The sequence below is a fragment of the Coregonus clupeaformis genome, unplaced genomic scaffold, assembly GCF_020615455.1.
Source record: "Coregonus clupeaformis isolate EN_2021a unplaced genomic scaffold, ASM2061545v1 scaf3047, whole genome shotgun sequence".
Classification (NCBI taxonomy): domain Eukaryota; kingdom Metazoa; phylum Chordata; class Actinopteri; order Salmoniformes; family Salmonidae; genus Coregonus; species Coregonus clupeaformis.
Genome location: NW_025536501.1, coordinates 29,990 through 51,874, shown reverse-complemented (window position 1 = coordinate 51,874; position 21,885 = coordinate 29,990). Strand labels below are relative to the sequence as shown.

Genomic DNA, 21,885 nt, shown 5'->3' with positions numbered 1-21,885 from the left:
GTATATATTTATACTCCGGACTCCGACGTTGCTCATCCTAATATTTCTAAAATCCATTATTTTACTTTTATATTCGTGTGAATTGTTGGAGCTAGGAACATTTCGCTACACCCGCAATAACATCTGCTAAATATGTGACTAATAAAATGAGATTTGATGAGCACTACTAATTTCTGCCAATTAATTGAGTTGTTGTTTCTGTGGATAAAACATACCCTCTATGTATATGGCATTGAAAGATCACGTTCACTGGAACGCTGCTGCTGATACAGAGGGATGTAGCTCAGTTGGTAGAGCATGGTGTTTGCAACGCCAGGGTTGTGGGTTCGATTCCCACGGGGGGCCAGTATGAAAAAATAAAAAAATAATGTATGCACTAACTGTAAGTCACTCTGGATAAGAGCGTCTGCTAAATGACTAAAATGTATCTGTCTAACATGTTGTCCTGTGCAGTTACACCATCTGGTGGCCAGCTATAGTAGTGCATGTCCCTCTGGTGGTTTGGATAGAATTCAAGGGAAAGGGAAATAGAGGAATTGACTCAAACCTCAGTTGTTTATTCCAACTCATCCTTTAAAGGAACTCTGTAAAATATTTTACTATTAACTTTAATCCACAAATATTCCAATCCACACACATTTTCCACAGCAGGAAATCTTAAATCGTAAATGTATGAACGCTTGTTTAAACACGTTTAAACGAGTCCAAAGTCCTCCCATTATTAAAACCAACCATGTGGATTAATAGAATCTGAGCGCAGCCAGCAACACAAAGCCAACTGTTGTCATTTGTAACCTGGAGTGAATCTAGCCAAGTCTCACAGGGTCTTACAGTAGCCAGCCTGGGTCTGTTCCGGACTGGGTAGGACCAGTAGGAGCCCTCTCTATCTCTGGACCCGGTTAGCCCATAAAGCGTTCCGGACTGGGCCACAACAGAACAGTAGGAACCCTCTCTATCTCTGGACCCGGTTAGCCCATAAAGCGTTCCGGACTGGGCCACAACAGAACTGGACCCTGTTAGCCCATAAAGCCTCTCAGAGTAGGAGTGATTCAGATTGTTATGGACAAGGAGGAATGGATAGTAGATCAGCACTACTCAAAGACGCTGTGTGGAGAGGCCTCCTCAGAACCAACGGTAGAACAGGTTACCCTCCTCAGAACCAACGGTAGAACAGGTTACCCTCCTCAGAACCAACAGTAGAACAGGTTACCCTCCTCAGAACCAACAGTAGAACAGGTTACCCTCCTCAGGACCAACGGTAGAACAGAGAGAGGTTACCCTCCTCAGAACCAAAGGTAGAACAGAGAGAGGTTACCCTCCTCAGAACCAACAGTAGAACAGGTTACCCTCCTCAGAACCAACAGTAGAACAGAGAGAGGTTACCCTCCTCAGAACCAAAGGTAGAACAGAGAGAGGTTACCCTCCTCAGAACCAACAGTAGAACAGAGAGAGAGGTTACCCTCCTCAGAACCAACAGTAGAACAGAGAGAGAGGTTACCCTCCTCAGAACCAACAGTAGAACAGAGAGAGGTTACCCTCCTCAGAACCAACAGTAGAACAGAGAGAGAGGTTACCCTCCTCAGAACCAACAGTAGAACAGAGAGAGGTTACCCTCCTCAGAACCAACAGTAGAACAGAGAGAGGTTACCCTCCTCAGAACCAACAGTAGAACAGAGAGAGGTTACCCTCCTCAGAACCAACAGTAGAACAGAGAGAGGTTACCCTCCTCAGAACCAACAGTAGAACAGAGAGAGAGGTTACCCTCCTCAGAACCAACAGTAGAACAGAGAGACGTTACCCTCCTCCAGAACCAACAGTAGAACAGGTTACCCTCCTCAGAACCAACAGTAGAACAGAGAGAGGTTACCCTCCTCAGAACCAACAGTAGAACAGAGAGACGTTACCCTCCTCAGAACCAACAGTAGAACAGGTTACCCTCCTCAGAACCAATGGTAGAACAGAGAGAGGTTACCCTCCTCAGAACCAACAGTAGAACAGAGAGAGAGGTTACCCTCCTCAGAACCAACAGTTAACACTGGACAGCTAGTTTCCTCTTTTCGATGATTACACTTTTCATGATTGAATGGAAACATGTACGAATGTCAAGGCACTGCATAATTTATAACAAGTCAGACAGTAACAGGTCATTCCGCAGCACAGAGGCTACTTCAAAGCAAACACCTAAAGCGCAAATCTCAACTATTCAGCCCCTTGGATTGTTTCATATTTTGTTGCGTGGGATTGAAATGGATTTGATTGTGATTTCTTGTTATTGATCTACACAAAATACTCCATAATGTCAAAGATAAAATACATTTCAACAAATTAATAAAAACAAAATAACTAAAATAGTCATTGCATTAGTGTTCAGCCCTTTTGTTTAGGCAAGCCTAAATTAGTTCAGGAGTAAAATGTGGCTTAACAAACCACAATAAATGACATGGACTGTTTGAAATAAGAGCGGTTGACATTATTTTTGAATGACTACCCCTTCCTCTGTCCCCCATACATACATACATCTGTAAGGTCCCTCAATCAACTATTGCATTTCAAGCACAGATTAAACTACAAAGACCAGGGAGCTTCTTTGAAAGCCTCATATCCACCCAGACACAACAAGTATACAGTCGTCCTTCTGAACTGAGCTGACGGAAGGGATGTTACCACGAGGCCCTTGGTGATTTTAAAATAGCTACTGAGTTGAATGGCTGTGACAGGAGATAACTGAGGATGGATCAACGACATTGTAGTTACTCCACAACTAAACTATTCAAACACATGCATCCTGTATGAGGCCTTATTTCTATTACAGCATATTGGATGACTGTCATTCATATTCCATTCACCCAGTTCAATGTAACATCGATAGGTTTAGGCTACTAAATGATACTCAAATTTTCCCTATACCCATCATGAGGTTGCTACAACCTAGCCTATGAATGAAAGTTTACAATGTAGGTGCACACAGGTCGAGAGAAGAATTTGAGTAATCAAGGTGACAGACATTGACACATTCAATACCACCTTGCACACTCTGGCCTGCATCTAGCTGATCTAGGGTGTCATCATTAGTCCAAACAGTTGCAAAACGTTTTGTTTTGCTAATAAAACTAGAGTTTCTATTGGACAAATTCAGGTTTCGCTCCATATGCTTAAGAAACGTTTTGTAACAGAATCGGCAGAAGTAATAATGAATACACCCCTGATCACCTGATCACACAGTTTACTTCCATAGCAGCCACATACAGCAGCTTCACTGCTTGTTGCATAAGGCCTAGATTCAATCACATCAAGCGTTAACCGCTGATAGCAGACACCCGCATAGCGGAGGTGGAACTGCTGTTGGAGCGGAAAATCGGTGAGCTCTACTCTTGCGAATCATTGTCACGAAGCCACACCTGCCTTAGAAGTTCAGAGCAAGAACGTGTTATATATAAATAATTACACACACATTTAAAAAATCATTCAACAAAATAATGAGGATTTCTATCATCCTAATGGAGGTGTAGATTACATCTCATTCCTGTGTTTGAACTAAACACGACTGCATGGGATTTCTGTTAATGAGACTCTGTGCAGCCAATGGCAATGTCCACATAAGGTGTAATGGAACCATTACACGCTGGCATAGGGTAAGTCTGAATACCAACTACTGAACCATTCCACGCTGGCATAGGGTAAGTCTGAATACCAACTACTGAACCATTCCACGCTGGCATAGGGTAAGTCTGAATACCAACTACTGAACCATTCCACGCTGGCATAGGGTAAGTCTGAATACCAACTACTGAACCATTCCACGCTGGCATAGGGTAAGTCTGAATACCAACTACTGAACCATTCCACGCTGGCATAGGGTAAGTCTGAATAGTCTGAATCGGCCCCTTAGATACCAACCCAAGAAGACTCACAGCTGTATTCGCTGCCAAAGGTGTTTCTAACGTGTATTGACTCAGGGGGGTGAATCCTTATCTAAATCAAGGTTTATACGGGTGGGTCTAATCCTGGATGCTGATTGGTTAAAACTGCATTCCAGCCCGTGTCTATTCCACAAGTTGCCACCGGCTAAATCTATGACGTTAAAATGCCTGTTTACTCGGTTCCATCTGACTGCCCAATCCACTGTCTCATCAGCCCAGCCAGGCAATTTATATACTATATCTACACTGTAAAAAGCATCTAGACATTATCTCACATTCTTTTACGCTAGCATTTGGATTTCAACAGTGGAGATTTGTAGTAACCTTGCTGTCTGTCTCTCCGACATTTGCAACGTTGTTTCAATATTGACATTTGATCTCCAGCTGTCCCACAGTAATGAACGTGTCGGGAGTCGGGACGAGACAGACAGACAGACAGACAGACAGGCAGGCAGGCAGGCAGGCAGACAGACAGACAGACAGGCAGACAGACAGGCAGACAGACAGGCAGACAGGCAGACAGGCAGACAGACAGGCAGGCAGGCAGTGTTTCTCGCCAGTCTAAATCAGCATCATTTTTATGGATATATACAAATGCAGCTATTTTTTTATGTCATTCCAGCTTCAGTTTAAAGTGATTGTGTTAGCTGTGTAGTTTGCTCTCTCTTCTGAACAGTGGCCTGGCAAGAGAGCTAATGTTCTATGCCAGGTGAAATCGCATATCATTAGCTCATTGTTATAGATGTATCCCAACAAAACAAAAAACACACTAGAAAACAGCTTAAACGCAAATGCAGCTACTTTGCTGTTATTCTGGCTCCACTGTTTGACGTGACGGTGTTAGCCGTAGTTGGCTAGCTAGCGAGGGATAAGATCATTGCCAGCCATTATGGCAACGGAACATTTAGAACCAACGACCAGCCGGCTTGGGAGATTTGTGTCAGGACTATATCTCGTGGAAGGATGAAATGGTATGAATAAATATGTAACCCGTTGTATAAAAGTGATAATGCCCTCGAAGCCGTTGTTCTCCTCGGTCCTAACAACACCCGTGCCAATATATCCTCCAAACACCGGCTTCTCATTATCACTTAAATATTAGCGCTTCATTTTTCATTACTTAAGAAATTTTTTATATAATTTTTTCCACTTCATTATTTTGTGTAAAAAGCGTTTTATTTTTCAAAAAATGAAAAATTAAATCCACTTTTAATCCCACTTTGTAACACAAAATGTGAAGAAATCCAAGAGGGTGAATACTATATATATTTAAGATAAGACAACAGTGCATATTGTTAATAAAGGCTCAATCACTTTGTGATTTCCAGTGTCAAGGAATCCTTAGCTACAGCAACGGTCTCTGGAACCAATGATCCAACAGAAATTCTTAAAATCAGTCAATTCAGGTAATTCATTCAAATTAAATTCACAAATTGAGAATCGATAGCTTGTAATTTTCCATTGGGAATTCCCCAATTTAAGACTTTAAAGTGAAACGGAACCCTAATGCCATATGATGTACTGTACGTATGGAAATCCTCCCAATCAGAAGTAGAGGCGGTCAGCGATGACGGCAGGCAGGTGTGTCATCACCTGCATCCTGATCCACCAATGAGGCTCCATGGGGTTGTAGCGCGTGAACGGGCGGTGTGACGTGATGGCGTCGGTGATGTCATCTAGGACGGGTTGGACATCCTTCTGTCCGCTGCTACAGTACGACCTCATCATCGCCATGTGTCTGTCGAAGTGGGCGTGGCCATAGTCCTCCTGGACACCAGGGGGCGCCTCTCTCCACAGTTTGTCAGCCGTGGTCGCCACAATGTCCCGCGTCAGGATGCCCGTGGCCACAATGAAGTTCCCCGGCTCGATGACAGAGACCTTGACCCCCCAGGCCTTCATCTCGTAACGTAGACAGTCGGAGAACGCTTCCACGCCATATTTGGACACGCAGTACGGAGAACGCAGGGCATTGCCCATCCGCCCATACATACTGGCCAGGTTAACCACACGACCTGCAACAACACAGTGGCATTAGGTTATTACATAGATAAATACCTATTTAACAACACAGTGGCATTAGGTTATTACATAGATAAATACCTATTCAACAACACAGTGGCATTAGGTTATTATATAGATAAATACCTATTTAACAACACAGTGGCATTAGGTTATTACATAGATAAATACCTATTCAACAACACAGTGGCATTAGGTTATTATATAGATAAATACCTATTTAACAACACAGTGGCATTAGGTTATTACATAGATAAATACCTATTCAACAACACAGTGGCATTAGGTTATTACATAGATAAATACCTATTTAACAACACAGTGGCATTAGGTTATTATATAGATAAATACCTATTTAACAACACAGTGGCATTAGGTTATTACATAGATAAATACCTATTTAACAACACAGTGGCATTAGGTTATTACATAGATAAATACCTATTTAACAACACAGTGGCATTAGGTTATTACATAGATAAATACCTATTTAACAACACAGTGGCATTAGGTTATTACATAGATAAATACCTAGTTTAACAACACAGTGGCATTAGGTTATTACATAGATAAATACCTATTTAACAACACAGTGGCATTAGGTTATTACACTAGATAAATACCTATTTAACACAGTGGCATTAGGTTATTACATAGATAAATACCTATTTAACAACACAGTGGCATTAGGTTATTGCATAGATAAATACCTATTTAACAACACAGTGGCATTAGGTTATTACATAGATAAATACCTATTTAATAACACAGTGGCATTTAGGTTATTACATAGATAAATACCTATTTAACAACACAGTGGCATTAGGTTATTACATAGATAAATACCTATTTAACAACACAGTGGCATTAGGTTATTACATAGATAAATACCTATTTAACAACACAGTGGCATTAGGTTATTACATAGATAAATACCCTATTTAACAACACAGTGGCATTAGGTTATTACATAGATAAATACCTATTTAACAACACAGTGGCATTAGGTTATTACATAGATAAATACCTATTCAACAACACAGTGGCATTAGGTTATTGCATAAGATAAATACCTATTTAACAACACAGTGGCATTAGGTTATTACATAGATAAATACCTATTTAACAACACAGTGGCATTAGGTTATTATATAGATAAATACATATTTAACAACACAGTGGCATTAGGTTATTACATAGATAAATACCTATTTAACAACACAGTGGCATTAGGTTATTATATAGATAAATACCTATTCAACAACACAGTGGCATTAGGTTATTATATAGATAAATACATATTTAACAACACAGTGGCATTAGGTTATTATATAGGTAAATACCTATTTAACAACACAGTGGCATTAGGTTATTATATAGATAAATACCTATTTAACAACACAGTGGCATTAGGTTATTATATAGATAAATACCTATTTAACAACACAGTGGCATTAGGTTATTACATAGATAAATACATATTTAACAACACAGTGGCATTAGGTTATTATATAGATAAATACATATTTAACAACACAGTGGCATTAGGTTATTACATAGATAAATACATATTTAACAACACAGTGGCATTAGGTTATTACATAGATAAATACCTATTCAACAACACAGTGGCATTAGGTTATTACATAGATAAATACCTATTTAACGGAACACATGGCATTAGGTTATTACATAGATAAATACCTATTTAACAACACAGTGGCATTAGGTTATTACATAGATAAATACCTATTTAACAACACAGTGGCATTAGGTTATTATATAGATAAATACCTATTTAACAACACAGTGGCATTAGGTTGTTATATGATAAATACCTATTTAACACACAGTGGCATTAGGTTATTATATAGATAAATACCTATTCAACAACACAGTGGCATTAGGTTATTATATAGATAAATACCTATTTAACAACACAGTGGCATTAGGTTATTATATAGATAAATACCTATTTAACAACACAGTGGCATTAGGTTATTATATAGATAAATACCTATTTAACAACACAGTGGCATTAGGTTATTATATAGATAAATACATATTTAACAACACAGTGGCATTAGGTTATTACATAGATAAATACATATTTAACAACACAGTGGCATTAGGTTATTATAGATAAATACATATTTAACAACACAGTGGCATTAGGTTATTACATAGATAAATACGTATATTTAACAACACAGTGGCATTAGGTTATTACATAGATAAATACCTATTCAACAACACAGTGGCATTAGGTTATTACATAGATAAATACCTATTTAACAACACAGTGGCATTAGGTTATTACATAGATAAATACCTATTTAACAACACAGTGGCATTAGGTTATTACATAGATAAATACCTATTTAACAACACAGTGGCATTAGGTTATTATATAGATAAATACCTATTTAACAACACAGTGGCATTAGGTTATTATATAGATAAATACATATTTAACAACACAGTGGCATTAGGTTATTACATAGATAAATACATATTTAACAACACAGTGGCATTAGGTTATTATATAGATAAATACATATTTAACAACACAGTGGCATTAGGTTGTTACATAAGATAAATACATATTTAACAACACAGTGGCACAGTTCGGTTATTACATAGATAAATACCTATTCAACAACACAGTGGCATTAGGTTATTACTAGATAAATACCTATTTAACACCGTGGCATTAGGTTATTACATAGATAAATACCTATTTAACAACACAGTGGCATTAGGTTATTACATAGATAAATACCTATTTAACAACACAGTGGCATTAGGTTATTATATAGATAAATACCTATTTAACAACACAGTGGCATTAGGTTATTATATAGATAAATACCTATTTAACAACACAGTGGCATTAGGTTATTATATAGATAAATACCTATTCAACAACACAGTGGCATTAGGTTATTATATAGATAAATACCTATTTAACAACACAGTGGCATTAGGTTATTATATAGATAAAATACCTATTCAACAACACAGTGGCATTAGGTTATTATACAGATAAATACCTTTATTTAACAACACAGTGGCATTAGGTTATTATATAGATAAATACCTATTTAACAACACAGTGGCATTAGGTTATTATATAGATAAATACCTATTTAACAACACAGTGACATTAGGTTATTACCTACAGTGCATTCAGAAAGTATTCAGACCCCTTGAGTTTTTCAAAATTTTGTTACGTTACAACCTTATTCTAAAATTGATTAAATTGTTTTTCCCCCCCCTCATCAATCTACACACAATGACAACGCAAAAACAGGTTGAGAAAATGTTGCTTATTTATAAAACATTAATGTGCCATTTCAAATCAAATTGAATTTGTCAAATGCGCCGAATACAACAGGTGTAGACCTTACAGTGAAACGCTTACTTACAAGCCCTTAACCAACAATGCAGTTAAGAAAAGTATAGATAACTAAAACATTTAAATAATAATTAAAGAGCAGCAGTAAAATAACAGTAGGGAGGCTATATACAGGGGGTACCGGTACAGAGTCAATGGGAAATAACAGTAGGGAGGCTATATACAGGGGGGTACCGGTGCAGAGTCAATGGGAAATAACAGTAGGGAGGCTATATACAGGTACCGGTGCAGAGTCAATGGGAAATAACAGTAGGGAGGCTATATACAGGGGGTACCGGTGCAGAGTCAATGGGAAATAACAGTAGGGAGGCTATATACAGGGGGGTACCGGTACAGAGTCAATGTGCGGGGGCACTGGTTAATCGAGGTAATTGAGGTAATATGTACATGTGGGTAGAGTTAAAGTGACTATGCATAAATAATTAACAGAGTAGCAGCAGCGTAAAAGAGGGGGTGGGGGTGGGGTGGGGGGGCAGTGCAAATAGTCTGGGTAGCCATGATTAGCTGTTCAGGAGTCTTATGGCTTGGGGGTAGAAGCTGTTGAGAAGTCTTTTGGACCTAGACTTGGCACTCCGGTACCGCTTGCCGTGCAGTAGCAGAGAGAACAGTCTATGATTAGGGTGGCTGGAGTTTGACAATTTGTAGGGCCTTCCTCTGACACCGCCTGGTATAGAGGTCCTGGATGGCAGGAAGCTTGGCCCCAGTGATGTACTGGGCCGTACGCACTACCCTCTGTAGTGCCTTACGGTCGGAGGCCGAGCAGTTGCCATACCAGGCGGTGATGCAACCAGTCAGGATGCTCTCGATGGTGCAGCTGTATTACTTTTTGTTAAGTATTCAGACCCTTCACTCAGTACTTTGTTGAAGCACCTTTGGCAGCGTTTACAGCCTCGAGTATTCTTGGGTATGACGCTACAAGCTTGGCACACCTTTATTTGGGGAGTTTCTCCCATTCTTCTCTGCAGATCCTCTCAAGCTCTGTCAGGTTGGATGGGGAGCGTCGCTGCACAGCTATTTTCAGGTCTCTCCAGAGATGTTAGATCGGGTTCAAGTCCGGTCTCTGGCTGGACCACTTAAGGACATTCAGAGACTTGTCCCGAAGCCACTCCTGTGTTGTCTTGGCTGTGCGCTTAGGGTCGTTGTCCTGTTGGAAGGTGAACCTTCGCCCCAGTCTGAGGTCCTGAGCGCTCTGGAGCAGGTTTTCATCAGGGATCTCTCGTACTTTTGCTCTGTTCATCTTTCCCTCGATCCTGACTAGTCTCCCAGTCCCTGCTGCCGAAAAACATCCCCACAGCATGATGCTGCCACCACCATGCTTCACCGTAGGGATGGTGCCAGGTTTCCTCCAGACGTGACACTTGGCATTCCGGCCAAAGAGCTCAATCTTGGTTTCATCAGACCAGAGAATCTTGTTTCTCATGGATTGAGAGTCCTTTAGGTGCCTTTTGGAAAACTCCAAGCGGGCTGTCATGTGCCTTTTACTGAGGAGTGGCTTCCGTCTGGCCACTCTACCATAAAGGCCGGGGATTGGTGGAGTGCTATGAAGATGGTTGTCCTTCTGGAAGGTTCTCCCCATCTCCACAGAGGAACTCTGGAGCAATGTCAGATTGTCCATCGGGTTCGTGGTCACCTCCCTGACCAAGGCCCTTCTCCCGCGATTGCTCAGTTTGGCCGTGCGGCCAGCTCTAGGAAGAGTCTTGGTGGTTCTAAAAAACATATTCCTTTTAAGAATGATGGAGGCCACTGTGTTCTTGGGGACCTTCAATGCTGCAGACATTTTTGGGACCCCTTCCCCAGATCTGTGCGTCGACACAATCCTGTCTCGGAGCTCTAAAGACAATTCCATCGAACTCACGGCTTGGTTATTGCTCTGACATGAACTGTCAACTATGGGACCTTATATAGAGAGGTGTGTGCCTTTCCAAATTTTACATTTACATTTACGTCATTTAGCAGACGCTCTTATCCAGAGCGACATACATTATTTTTTTTCATACCCCCTGTGGGAATCGAACCCACAACCCTGGCGTTGCAAACGCCATGCTCTACCAACTGAGCTACATCCCTGCCGGCCATTCCCTCCCCTACCCTGGACGACGCTGGGCCAATTGCGCGCCGCCCCATGGCATGTCCAATCAATTGAATTTACCACAGGTGGACTCCAATCAAGTTGTAGAAACATCTCAAGGGTGATCAATGGAAACAGGATGCACCTGAGCTCAATTTCGAGTCTCATAGCAAAGGGTCTGAATACTTATGTAAATAAGGTATTTCTGTTTTCGCTTTGTCATTATGGGGTATTGTGTGTAGATTGATGAGGAATCCATTTTACAATAAGGCTGTAACGTAACAAAATGTGGAAAACGTCTAGAGGTCTTAATATTTTCCGAAGGCACTGTACAGGGTCAGTTCCTGTACCATATTAACAATGTGCAGGGATACTGGAGTGATGGAGGTAGATATGTATAGGGGTCAGGTGACTATATACAGGGTCAGTTCCAGTACCATATTAACAATGTGCAGGGATACTGGAGTGATGGAGGTAGATATGTATAGGGGTCAGGTGACTATATACAGGGTCAGTTCCAGTACCATATTAACAATGTGCAGGGATACTGGAGTGATGGAGGTAGATATGTATAGGGGTCAGGTGACTATATACAGGGTCAGTTCCAGTACCATATTAACAATGTGCAGGGATACTGGAGTGATAGAGGTAGATATGTATAGGGGTAAGGTGACTATATACAGGGTCAGTTCCAGTACCATATTAACAATGTGCAGGGATACTGGAGTGATGGAGGTAGATATGTATAGGGGTAAGGGGACTATATACAGGGTCAGTTCCAATACCATATTAACAATGTGCAGGGATACTGGAGTGATGGAGGTAGATATGTATAGGGGTAAGGTGACTATATACAGGGTCAGTTCCTGTACCATATTAACAATGTGCAGGGATACTGGAGTGATGGAGGTAGATATACATAGGGGTAAGGTGACTATATACAGGGTCAGTTCCTGTACCATATTAACAATGTGCAGGGATACTGGAGTGATGGAGGTAGATATGTATAGGGGTAAGGTGACTACATACAGGGTCAGTTCCAGTACCATATTAACAATGTGCAGGGATACTGGAGTGATGGAGGTAGATATGTATAGGGGTCAGGTGACTATATACAGGGTCAGTTCCTGTACCATATTAACAATGTGCAGGGATACTGGAGTGATGGAGGTAGATATGTATAGGGGTAAGGGGACAGGGATACTGGAGTGATGGAGGTAGATATGTATAGGGGTAAGGTGACTATATACAGGGTCAGTTCCAGTACCATATTAACAATGTGCAGGGATACTGGAGTGATGGAGGTACAGTGAGGGAAAAAAATATTTGATCCCCTGCTGATTTTGTACGTTTGATCACTGACAAAGACATGATCAGTCTATAATTTTAATGGTAGGTTTATTTGAACAGTGAGAGACAGAATAACAACAAAAAAATCCAGAAAAACACATGTTATAAATTGATTTGCATTTTAAATGAGGGAAATAAGTATTTGACCCCTCTGCAAAACATGACTTAGTACTTGGTGGCAAAACCCTTGTTGGCAATCACAGAGGTCAGACGTTTCTTGTAGTTGGCCACCAGGTTTGCACACATCTCAGGAGGGATTTTGTCCCACTCCTCTTTGCAGATCTTCTCCAAGTCATTAAGGTTTCGAGGCTGACGCTGGGCAACTCGAACCTTCAGCTCCTCCACATATTTTCTATGGGATTAAGGTCTGGAGACTGGATAGGCCACTCCAGGACCTTAATGTGCTTCTTCTTGAGCCACTCCTTTGTTGCCTTGGCCGTGTGTTTTGGGGCATTGTCATGCTGGAATACCCATCCACGACCCATTTTCAATGCCCTGGCTGAGGGAAGGAGGTTCTCACCCAAGATTTGACGGTACATGGCCCCGTCCATCGTCCCTTTGATTCGGTGAAGTTGTCCTGTCCCCCTTAGCAGAAAAACACCCCCAAAGCATAATGTTTCCACCTCCATGTTTGACGGTGGGGATGGTGTTCTTGGGGGTCATAGGCAGCATTCCTCCTCCTCCAAACACGGCGAGTTGAGTTGATGCCAAAGAGCTCTTCTCATCTGACCACAACACTTTTACCCAGTTCTCCTCTGAATCATTCAGATGTTCATTGGCAAACTTCAGATGGGCCTGTATATGTGCTTTCTTGAGCAGGGGGACCTTGCGGGCTCTGCAGGATTTCAGTCCTTCACGGCGTAGTGTGTTACCAATTGTTTTCTTGGTGACTATGGTCCCAGCTGCCTTGAGATCATTGACAAGATCCTTCCGTGTAGTTCTGGGCTGATTTCTCACCGTTATCATGATCATTGCAACTCCACGAGGTGAGATCTTGCATGGAGCCCCAGGCCGAGGAAGATTGACAGTTCTTTTGTGTTTCTTCCATTTGCGAATAATCACACCAACTGTTGTCACCTTCTCACCAAGCTGCTTGGCGATGGTCTTGTATCCCATTCCAGCCTTGTGTAGGTCTACAATCTTGTCCCTGACATCCTTGGAGAGCTCTTTGGTCTTGGCCATGGTGGAGAGTTTGGAATCTGATTGATTGATTGCTTCTGTGGACAGGTGTCTTTTATACAGGTAACAAACTGAGAATAGGAGCACTCCCTTTAAGAGTGTACTCCTAATCTCAGCTTGTTACCTGTATAAAAGACACCTGGGAGCCAGAAATCTTTCTAATTGAGAGGGGGTCAAATACTTATTTCCTTCATTAAAATGTAATCAATTTATAACATTTTTGGCATGCGGTTTTCTGGATTTTTTTTGTTGTTATTCTGTCTCTCACTGTTCAAATAAACCTACCATTAAAATTATAGACTGATCATGTCTTTGTCAGTGGGCAAACATACAAAATCAGCAGGGGATCAAATACTTTTTTCCCTCATTGTAGATATGTATTGGGGTAAGGTGACGAGGCATCAGGATATATGATAAACAGAGTAGCAGCAGTGTATTTGATGATTGGGTGTGAGTGTGTGTAGAGTCAGTATAAATGTGTGTGTGTTGGAGTGTCAGTGTGTGTGAGTGTGCAGAGTCCTGTCACTGGTATTTGGAACTGTTCATAATTCCCTCCACCTTGACTAAGGCCCCGGTTCCAGCTGAAGAAAAACAGTCCCAAAGCATGATGCTGCCACCACCATGCTTCACTGTGGGTATGGTGTTCTTTGGGTGATGTGGGTATGGTGTTCTTTGGGTGATGTGCAGTGTTGTTTTTGCGCCAAACATACCTTTGGAATTATGGCCCAAAAGTTCAATCTTGGTTTCATCAGACCATAACACATTTTCCCACGTGTTTTGGGGGACTTTCCCACTTGTTTTTGCAAACTTCAGCCGGGCTTGGATGTTTTTCTTTGTAAGAAAAGGCTTCCGTCTTGCCACCCTACCCCATGGCCCATTCATATGAAGAATACGGGAGATTGTTGTCACATGTAGCACACAGCCAGTACTTGCCAGAAATTCCCTGCAGTTCCTTTAATGTTGCTGTAGGCCTCTTGGAAGCCTCCCCGACCAGTTTTTCTTCTCCTCTTTTCATAAATTTTGGAGGGACGTCCAGTTCTTGGTAATGTCTCTGTTGTGCCATATTTTCTCCACTTGATGATGACTGTCTTCACTGTGTTCCATGGTATATGTAATGCTTTGGAAATTATTTTGTACCCTTCTCCTGACTGATATCTTTCAACAATGACATCCCTCTGATGCCTTGGAAGCTCTCTGGCGGACCATGGCTTTTGCTCTGAGATGCAACTAAGAAAATGTCAGGAAAATCCTACTAGAACAGCTGAACTTTATTTGTGATTAATCAGTCACTTTAAATGATGGCAGGTGTGTAATGACTTCTATTTAACACGAGTTTGAATGTGATTGGTTAATTCTGATCACAGCCACATCCCCAGTTATAAGAGGGTGTGCACACTGATGCAACCAGGTTATTGGAAGCTTTTCATTTGTCATTTTTCCCCCCTCGAAGATTTCAGTTTGTTTTTCAATTGAATTGTTCCCATTATAGGTCACATTAAAGGTGGAAAAAGTTCTGACATGATTGACCTTTGTCTCATTCTTTTACATCACAAAAACCGGACATTTTAACAGGGGGCTGGAGACTTTATCGCCACTGTATGTGTCTGTTGGTGTCTGTTGCCTGACCTTTGGCCCTACGGACGAGGGGCAGGAGGGCCTTGGTGACCCTGATGACCCCCCACAGGTTGACCTCTGACACCTGGCGGTACGTCTCCATGGTCGTAAACTCCACCTCGCCAAACGTAGACACACCTGCGTTGTTCACCACGGCCCACAGACCTGGTCAGGGGAGGAGAGAAGAGGGGTTATGATATAAACGTAACCATTAGCACTGTCTCCTTCAGTGTTCCCCATGGGTCTATATTGGGGCCCATTCTCTTCTTAATACATACTCAGACACCATATCACAGAGGGCCTTCAGAAAGTATTCATACCCCTGGACTTATATTTCATCCATTTTGAATTCAGGCTGTAACACAACAAAATGTGGAATGTTTTTGGAACTACCCAGACTCTGCCTAGAGCTGGCCGTCCGACCAAACTGATCAACCGGGCAAGAAGGACCTTGGTCAGGGAGGTGACCAAGAACCCAATGACCACTCTGACAGAACTACAGAGTTCCTTGGCTGAGATGGGAGAACCTGCCAGAACGAAAACAGTCTCTACAGCACTTCACCGATATGGGCTTCATGGGACGGAAGCTACTCCTGAGAAAAAGGCACATGACAGAGTTTGTGAAAAGGCACGTGATAGACGGAGCATAAGGCAAAATATTCTGTGGCCTGATGAGACAAAACTGTAACTCTTTGGCCTGATTGCAAAGAGCCTGAAAACCAGGCACAGATCACCCTTCTAACACCATCCGTACCGTGAAGCATGGTCGTGGCAGCATCATGCTATGGGGACGCTTTTCAGCGGCAGGGACTGGGAGACTGGTAAGGATAGAGGGAACAATGAATGGAGCCAAATACAGGCAAATCCTTAATGAGAACCTGCTTCAGAGTGAAAATGACCTTAGACTGGGGCGAAGATTTACATTCCAACAGGACAATGACCCCAATCATACAGCTAAAGCAACGCTGGAATGGCTTTAGAACAAGAATGTGAGAGTCCTTGAGAGGCCCAGCCAAAGCCCAGACATGAATCCCATTGAAAGACTTCAAGATTGCTGTTCACGGCCGCTCCCCATCGAACTTAACAGAGCTTGAGAAAATATGCAAGGAAGAACGGGAGAAAATCCCCAAATCCAGATGTGCAAAGCCGATACAGACATACCCAAGACGACTCACAGCTGTAATCGCCGCCAAAGGTGCTTCTACAAAGTATTGACTCAGGGGTGTGAATAAATGAGGTTTCTGTACTTCATTTTCAATAATTTGCAAAAATATCTTAAAACATGTTTTCACTGATGTCTGGCAGTGAGAGAGACGGATGTTCTGTACCTCTCTGTGAGTCGTCCAGGTGTGAGTTGACGTACTCCACAGCTCTGTTCACCTGCTCCTCGCTGCAGACATCCAGCTGAACCACCTTCATCCGATCTGACTGCATCTCCTCTAGCTCCTTAGACCCCCTCTCACCCTTATCCTGGAGACGAAAGGCAGCTAATCAGATGAACTCAAACACTGTCTGACTATATAGTCAGTGGCTGTCTGAATATTTCAACAATGAGCACAAACTCAGCGTCTACAGCTCCAGCCTATTATTTTACAGACAGAAATCCTACTTTCCCATTTCCTTAGCATCTAATGCATTATCAACGTTTGGGTAGAAGACATTTTACCTAAATATAAACTAATAACATTACCTTGAACAGGCATCCAGCAAAGACAGTGAAGCCCAGTTTGTGGAGGTGTTTAGCTGTAGCATGACCAAAACCACTGTCACAGCCTGTGATGAATACTGACTTTCCCTTTACCTGCAACATGGACAAACTGTGTAATATTACCCAACACAAACTGTGTAATATTACCCAACACAAACTCTGTAAGATTACCCAACACAAACTGTGTAATATTACCCAACACAAACTGTGTAATATTACCCAACACAAACTCTGTAAGATTACCCAACACAAACTGTGTAATATTACCCAACACAAACTCTGTAAGATTACCCAACACAAACTGTGTAATATTACCCAACACAAACTGTGTAATATTACCCAACACAAACTGTGTAATATTACCCAACACAAACTGTGTAATATTACCCAACACAAACTGTGTCATTTTAAAGGGTTTGAATTGAGTGCAAGTTGCAACAGCAAGCTGAGAAACTGCACTGCTTTGTGGAATTGACAACATTATTTCAGACTATTGTGGGCTACTTTTATATGCCATTTTTTTTAATATGTCATTTAGCAGACGCTTTTATCCAAAGCGACTTACAGTCATGTGCGCATACATTTTTACGTATGGGTGGTCCCGGGGATCGAACCCACTACCCTGGCGTTACAAGCGCCGTGCTCTATTAATTGAGTTACAGAGGACCAATCTTTCATAATAGATTATTATTGAATGAATTAATATCTTATCTGCTTTGTTCAACTTTAAAATCAGCATAGTTTAGAGACAGTGTGGAATAAAATGCAAAACCACAACACATAAAAAGGCATTCGACTTTCAGTGGTACACAGTACAGGTGAGATATTTTAGGCTTCTGTACCTCTATCGATCCTCTGGGGATCCGTGGTGTCGCGACGTACAGTACAAAAATGAAATACACCCCGACTATGCACTCTGTTACGCTGGTCTCAGGAAAACCACAGCATTTAGCGACGGCATTCAGCAGAGCTGGGAGTCCGAACCCCAGCACTACTGTCAAAAGAACTGAAAACGACACAAGTAGAGCAACTCGAACGAAGGGAAGCGAGGCCATTTTGTTAACTTCTGCTGTGTTGACTTCTTCTTCTTCAGAGTTTAACGGCGGCTGGCATCCAATGTGTTGCTTTACCGCCCCCAGCTGGACTATAATATAAATACATTATACTGTGATACAACATGGGACAAGGAAAAACTAAAAACCATTCCAACTGATCCGACACCCATTAACAACCCACTACCCCATTCCACTACTTTGACCCTATCCGTTCCTGCACCACCAGGATGGGACACCACCAGGATGGGACACCACCAGGATGGGACACCACCAGGATGGGACACCACCAGGATGGGACACCACCAGTCAACAAAGCCTGTAACTCCTCTGAAGTCTAAATCTCATATGCCCAACTACTTCTCTGCAGCTGCCACTGGAAAATCTATTTTCTGTGATTGACAATCCATTTCTGCGGTACAGTTGATAACCATTGCTATGAGCGCTAAGAAGCCAAACTTACTGAAGCGTACATCACTCGTTGGCCTATCCCTCTGTTCTGGCACTGATCTATTACTCACAGGGATACTCACCCTTGACCCTTGACCCATCCTCCTCTACTTTCTTCACTGCCTCAGCACACGACACCTTCTGCACTACTCGGACTCTGGCCACCTCAACCTGCCTCTCTCAAACCGGACACTTACAATCCCCAACAACATGGGCACCCTTACATCTTGGAATCTCCCTCCTATAAACTGCTGCAACATGACCATAAACGTTGCACCTGAAACAGAGCAGTGGATTCGGCACTAAAGCTCTATAAGGATAACTGATATATCCTGATATGACTGTTGGATAAAAACTCTGACTCAAAGGGACTGACAGTGACTCCTCTATTCATCACCCTGTCTGCCTCGCACCAAACGGGCATCACAAACACCAGGAATCTTCAACTTTTGTATTTGTATTTATTATGGATCCCCATTAGTTCCTGCCAAGGCAGCAGCTACTCTTCCTGGGGTTTATTATGGATCCCCATTAGTTCCTGCCAAGGCAGCAGCTGCTCTTCCTGGGGTTTATTATGGATCCCCATTAGTTCCTGCCAAGGCAGCAGCTACTCTTCCTGGGGTTTATTGTGGATCCCTATTAGTTCCTGCCAAGGCAGCAGCTACTCTTCCTGGGGTTTATTATGGATCCCCATTAGTTCCCTACCAAGGCAGCAGCTACTCTTCCTGGGGTTTATTATGGATCCCCATTAGTTCCTGCCAAGGCAGCAGCTACTCTTCCTGGGGTTTTATTATGGATCCCCATTAGTTCCTGCAAAGGCAGCAGCTACTCTTCCTGGGGTTTATTATGGATCCCCCATTAGTTCCTGCCAAGGCAGCAGCTACTCTTCCTGGGGTTTATTATGGATCCCCATTAGTTCCTGCCAAGGCAGCAGCTACTCTTCCTGGGGTTTATTATGGATCCCCATTAGTTCCTGCCAAGGCAGCAGCCACTCTTCCTGGGGTTTATTATGGATCCCCATTAGTTCCTGCCAAGGCAGCAGCTACTCTTCCTGGGGTTTATTATGGATCCCCATTAGTTCCTGCCAAGGCAGCAGCTACTCTTCCTGGGGTTTATTATGGATCCATTAGTTCCTGCCAAGGCAGCAGCTACTCTTCCTGGGGTTTATTATGGATCCCCATTAGTTCCTGCCAAAGGCAGCAGCTACTCTTCCTGGGGTTTATTGCGGATCCCCATTAGTTCCTGCCAAGGCAGCAGCTACTCTTCCTGGGGTTTATTATGGATCCCCATTAGTTCCTGCCAAGGCAGCAGCTACTCTTCCTGGGGTTTATTATGGATCCCCATTAGTTCCTGCCAAGGCAGCAGCTACTCTTCCTGGGGTTTATTATGGATCCCCCATTAGTTCCTGCCAAGGCAGCAGCTACTCTTCCTGGGGTTTATTATGGATCCCCATTAGTTCCTGCCAAGGCAGCAGCTTCTCTTCCTGGGGTTTGTTATGGATCCCCATTAGTTCCTGCCAAGGCAGCAGCTACTCTTCCTGGGGTTTATTATGGATCCCCATTAGTTCCTGCCAAGGCAGCAGCTACTCTTCCTGGGGTTTATTATGGATCCCCATTAGTTCCTACCAAGGCAGCAGCTACTCTTCCTGGGGTTTATTATGGATCCCCATTAGTTCCTGCCAAGGCAGCAGCTACTCTTCCTGGGGTTTATTATGGATCCCCATTAGTTCCTGCAAAGGCAGCAGCTTCTCTTCCTGGGGTTTGTTATGGATCCCCATTAGTTCCTGCCAAGGCAGCAGCTACTCTTCCTGGGGTTTATTATGGATCCCCATTAGTTCCTGCCAAGGCAGCAGCTACTCTTCCTGGGGTTTTATTATGGATCCCCATTAGTTCCTACTCAAGGCAGCAGCTACTCTTCCTGGGGTTTATTATGGATCCCCATTAGTTCCTGCCAAGGCAGCAGCTACTCTTCCTGGGGTTTATTATGGATCCCCATTAGTTCCTGTCAAGGCAGCAGCTACTCTTCCTGGGGTCCAAACACATTAAGGCACTTACATTACATACAGTTGAAGTCGGAAGTTTACATCCTCTTAGGTTGGAGTCATTAAAACTAGTTTTTCAACCACTCCACAAATTTCTTGTTAAAACTCTATAGTTTTGGCAAGTCGGTTAGGACAATTTTTCCAATAATTGTTTACAGACAGATTATTTCACTTATAATTCACTGTATCACAATTCCAGTGGGTCAGAAGTTTACATATACAAAGTTGACTGTGCCTTTAAACAGCTTGGAAAATTCCAGAAAATGATGTCATGGCTTTAGAAGCTTCTGATAGGCTAATTGACATCATTTGAGTCAATTGGAGATGTACAGTGGGGAAAAAAAGTATTTAGTCAGCCACCAACTGTGCAAGTTCTCCCACTTAAAAAGATGAGAGAGATGCCTGTAATTTTTCATCATAGGTACACGTCAACTATGACAGACAAATTGAGGAAAAAAATCCAGAAAATCACATTGTAGGATTTTTAATGAATTTATTTGCAAATTATGGTGGGAAATAAGTATTTGGTCACCTACAAACAAGCAAGATTTCTGGCTCTCACAGACCTGTAACTTCTTCTTTAAGAGGCTCCTCTGTCCTCCCTCGTTACCTGTGTCTAATGGCACCTGTTTGAACTTGTTATCAGTATAAAAGACACCTGTCCACAACCTCAAACAGTCACACTCCAAACTCCACTATGGCCAAGACCAAAGAGCTGTCAAAGGACACCAGAAACAAAATTGTAGACCTGCACCAGGCTGGGAAGACTGAATCTGCAATAGGTAAGCAGCTTTTTTTGAAGAAATCAACTGTGGGAGCAATTATTAGGAAATGGAAGACATACAACACCATTGATAATCTCCCTCGATCTAGGGCTCCACGCAAGATCTCACCCCGTGGGGTCAAAATGATCACAAGAACGGTGAGCAAAAATCCCAGAACCACACGGGGACCTAGTGAATGACCTGCAGAGAGCTGGGACCAAAGCAACAAAGCCTACCATCAGTAACACACTACGCCGCCAGGGACTCGAAATCCTGCTGTGTCCCCCTGCTTAAGCCAGTAC

The 21,885-nt window shown here is 42.4% G+C and overlaps 1 protein-coding gene across 1 annotated transcript; it reads right to left on the bottom strand.

The window, feature by feature from the left end:
- Positions 1 to 5,168: 5,168 nt before the first annotated feature.
- LOC121549635 (D-beta-hydroxybutyrate dehydrogenase, mitochondrial) lies at positions 5,169 to 18,347 on the bottom strand. The gene is made up of 5 exons (XM_041861415.2): positions 18,119 to 18,347; positions 17,259 to 17,369; positions 16,897 to 17,038; positions 15,581 to 15,733; positions 5,169 to 5,932 (listed from the first exon to the last, which is right to left on the bottom strand). The coding sequence occupies exons 1-5, from the start codon at positions 18,329 to 18,331 to the stop codon at positions 5,466 to 5,468; spliced, it is 1,086 nt and encodes a 361-aa protein (XP_041717349.2). The 5' UTR covers positions 18,332 to 18,347; the 3' UTR covers positions 5,169 to 5,465.
- Positions 18,348 to 21,885: the final 3,538 nt, after the last annotated feature.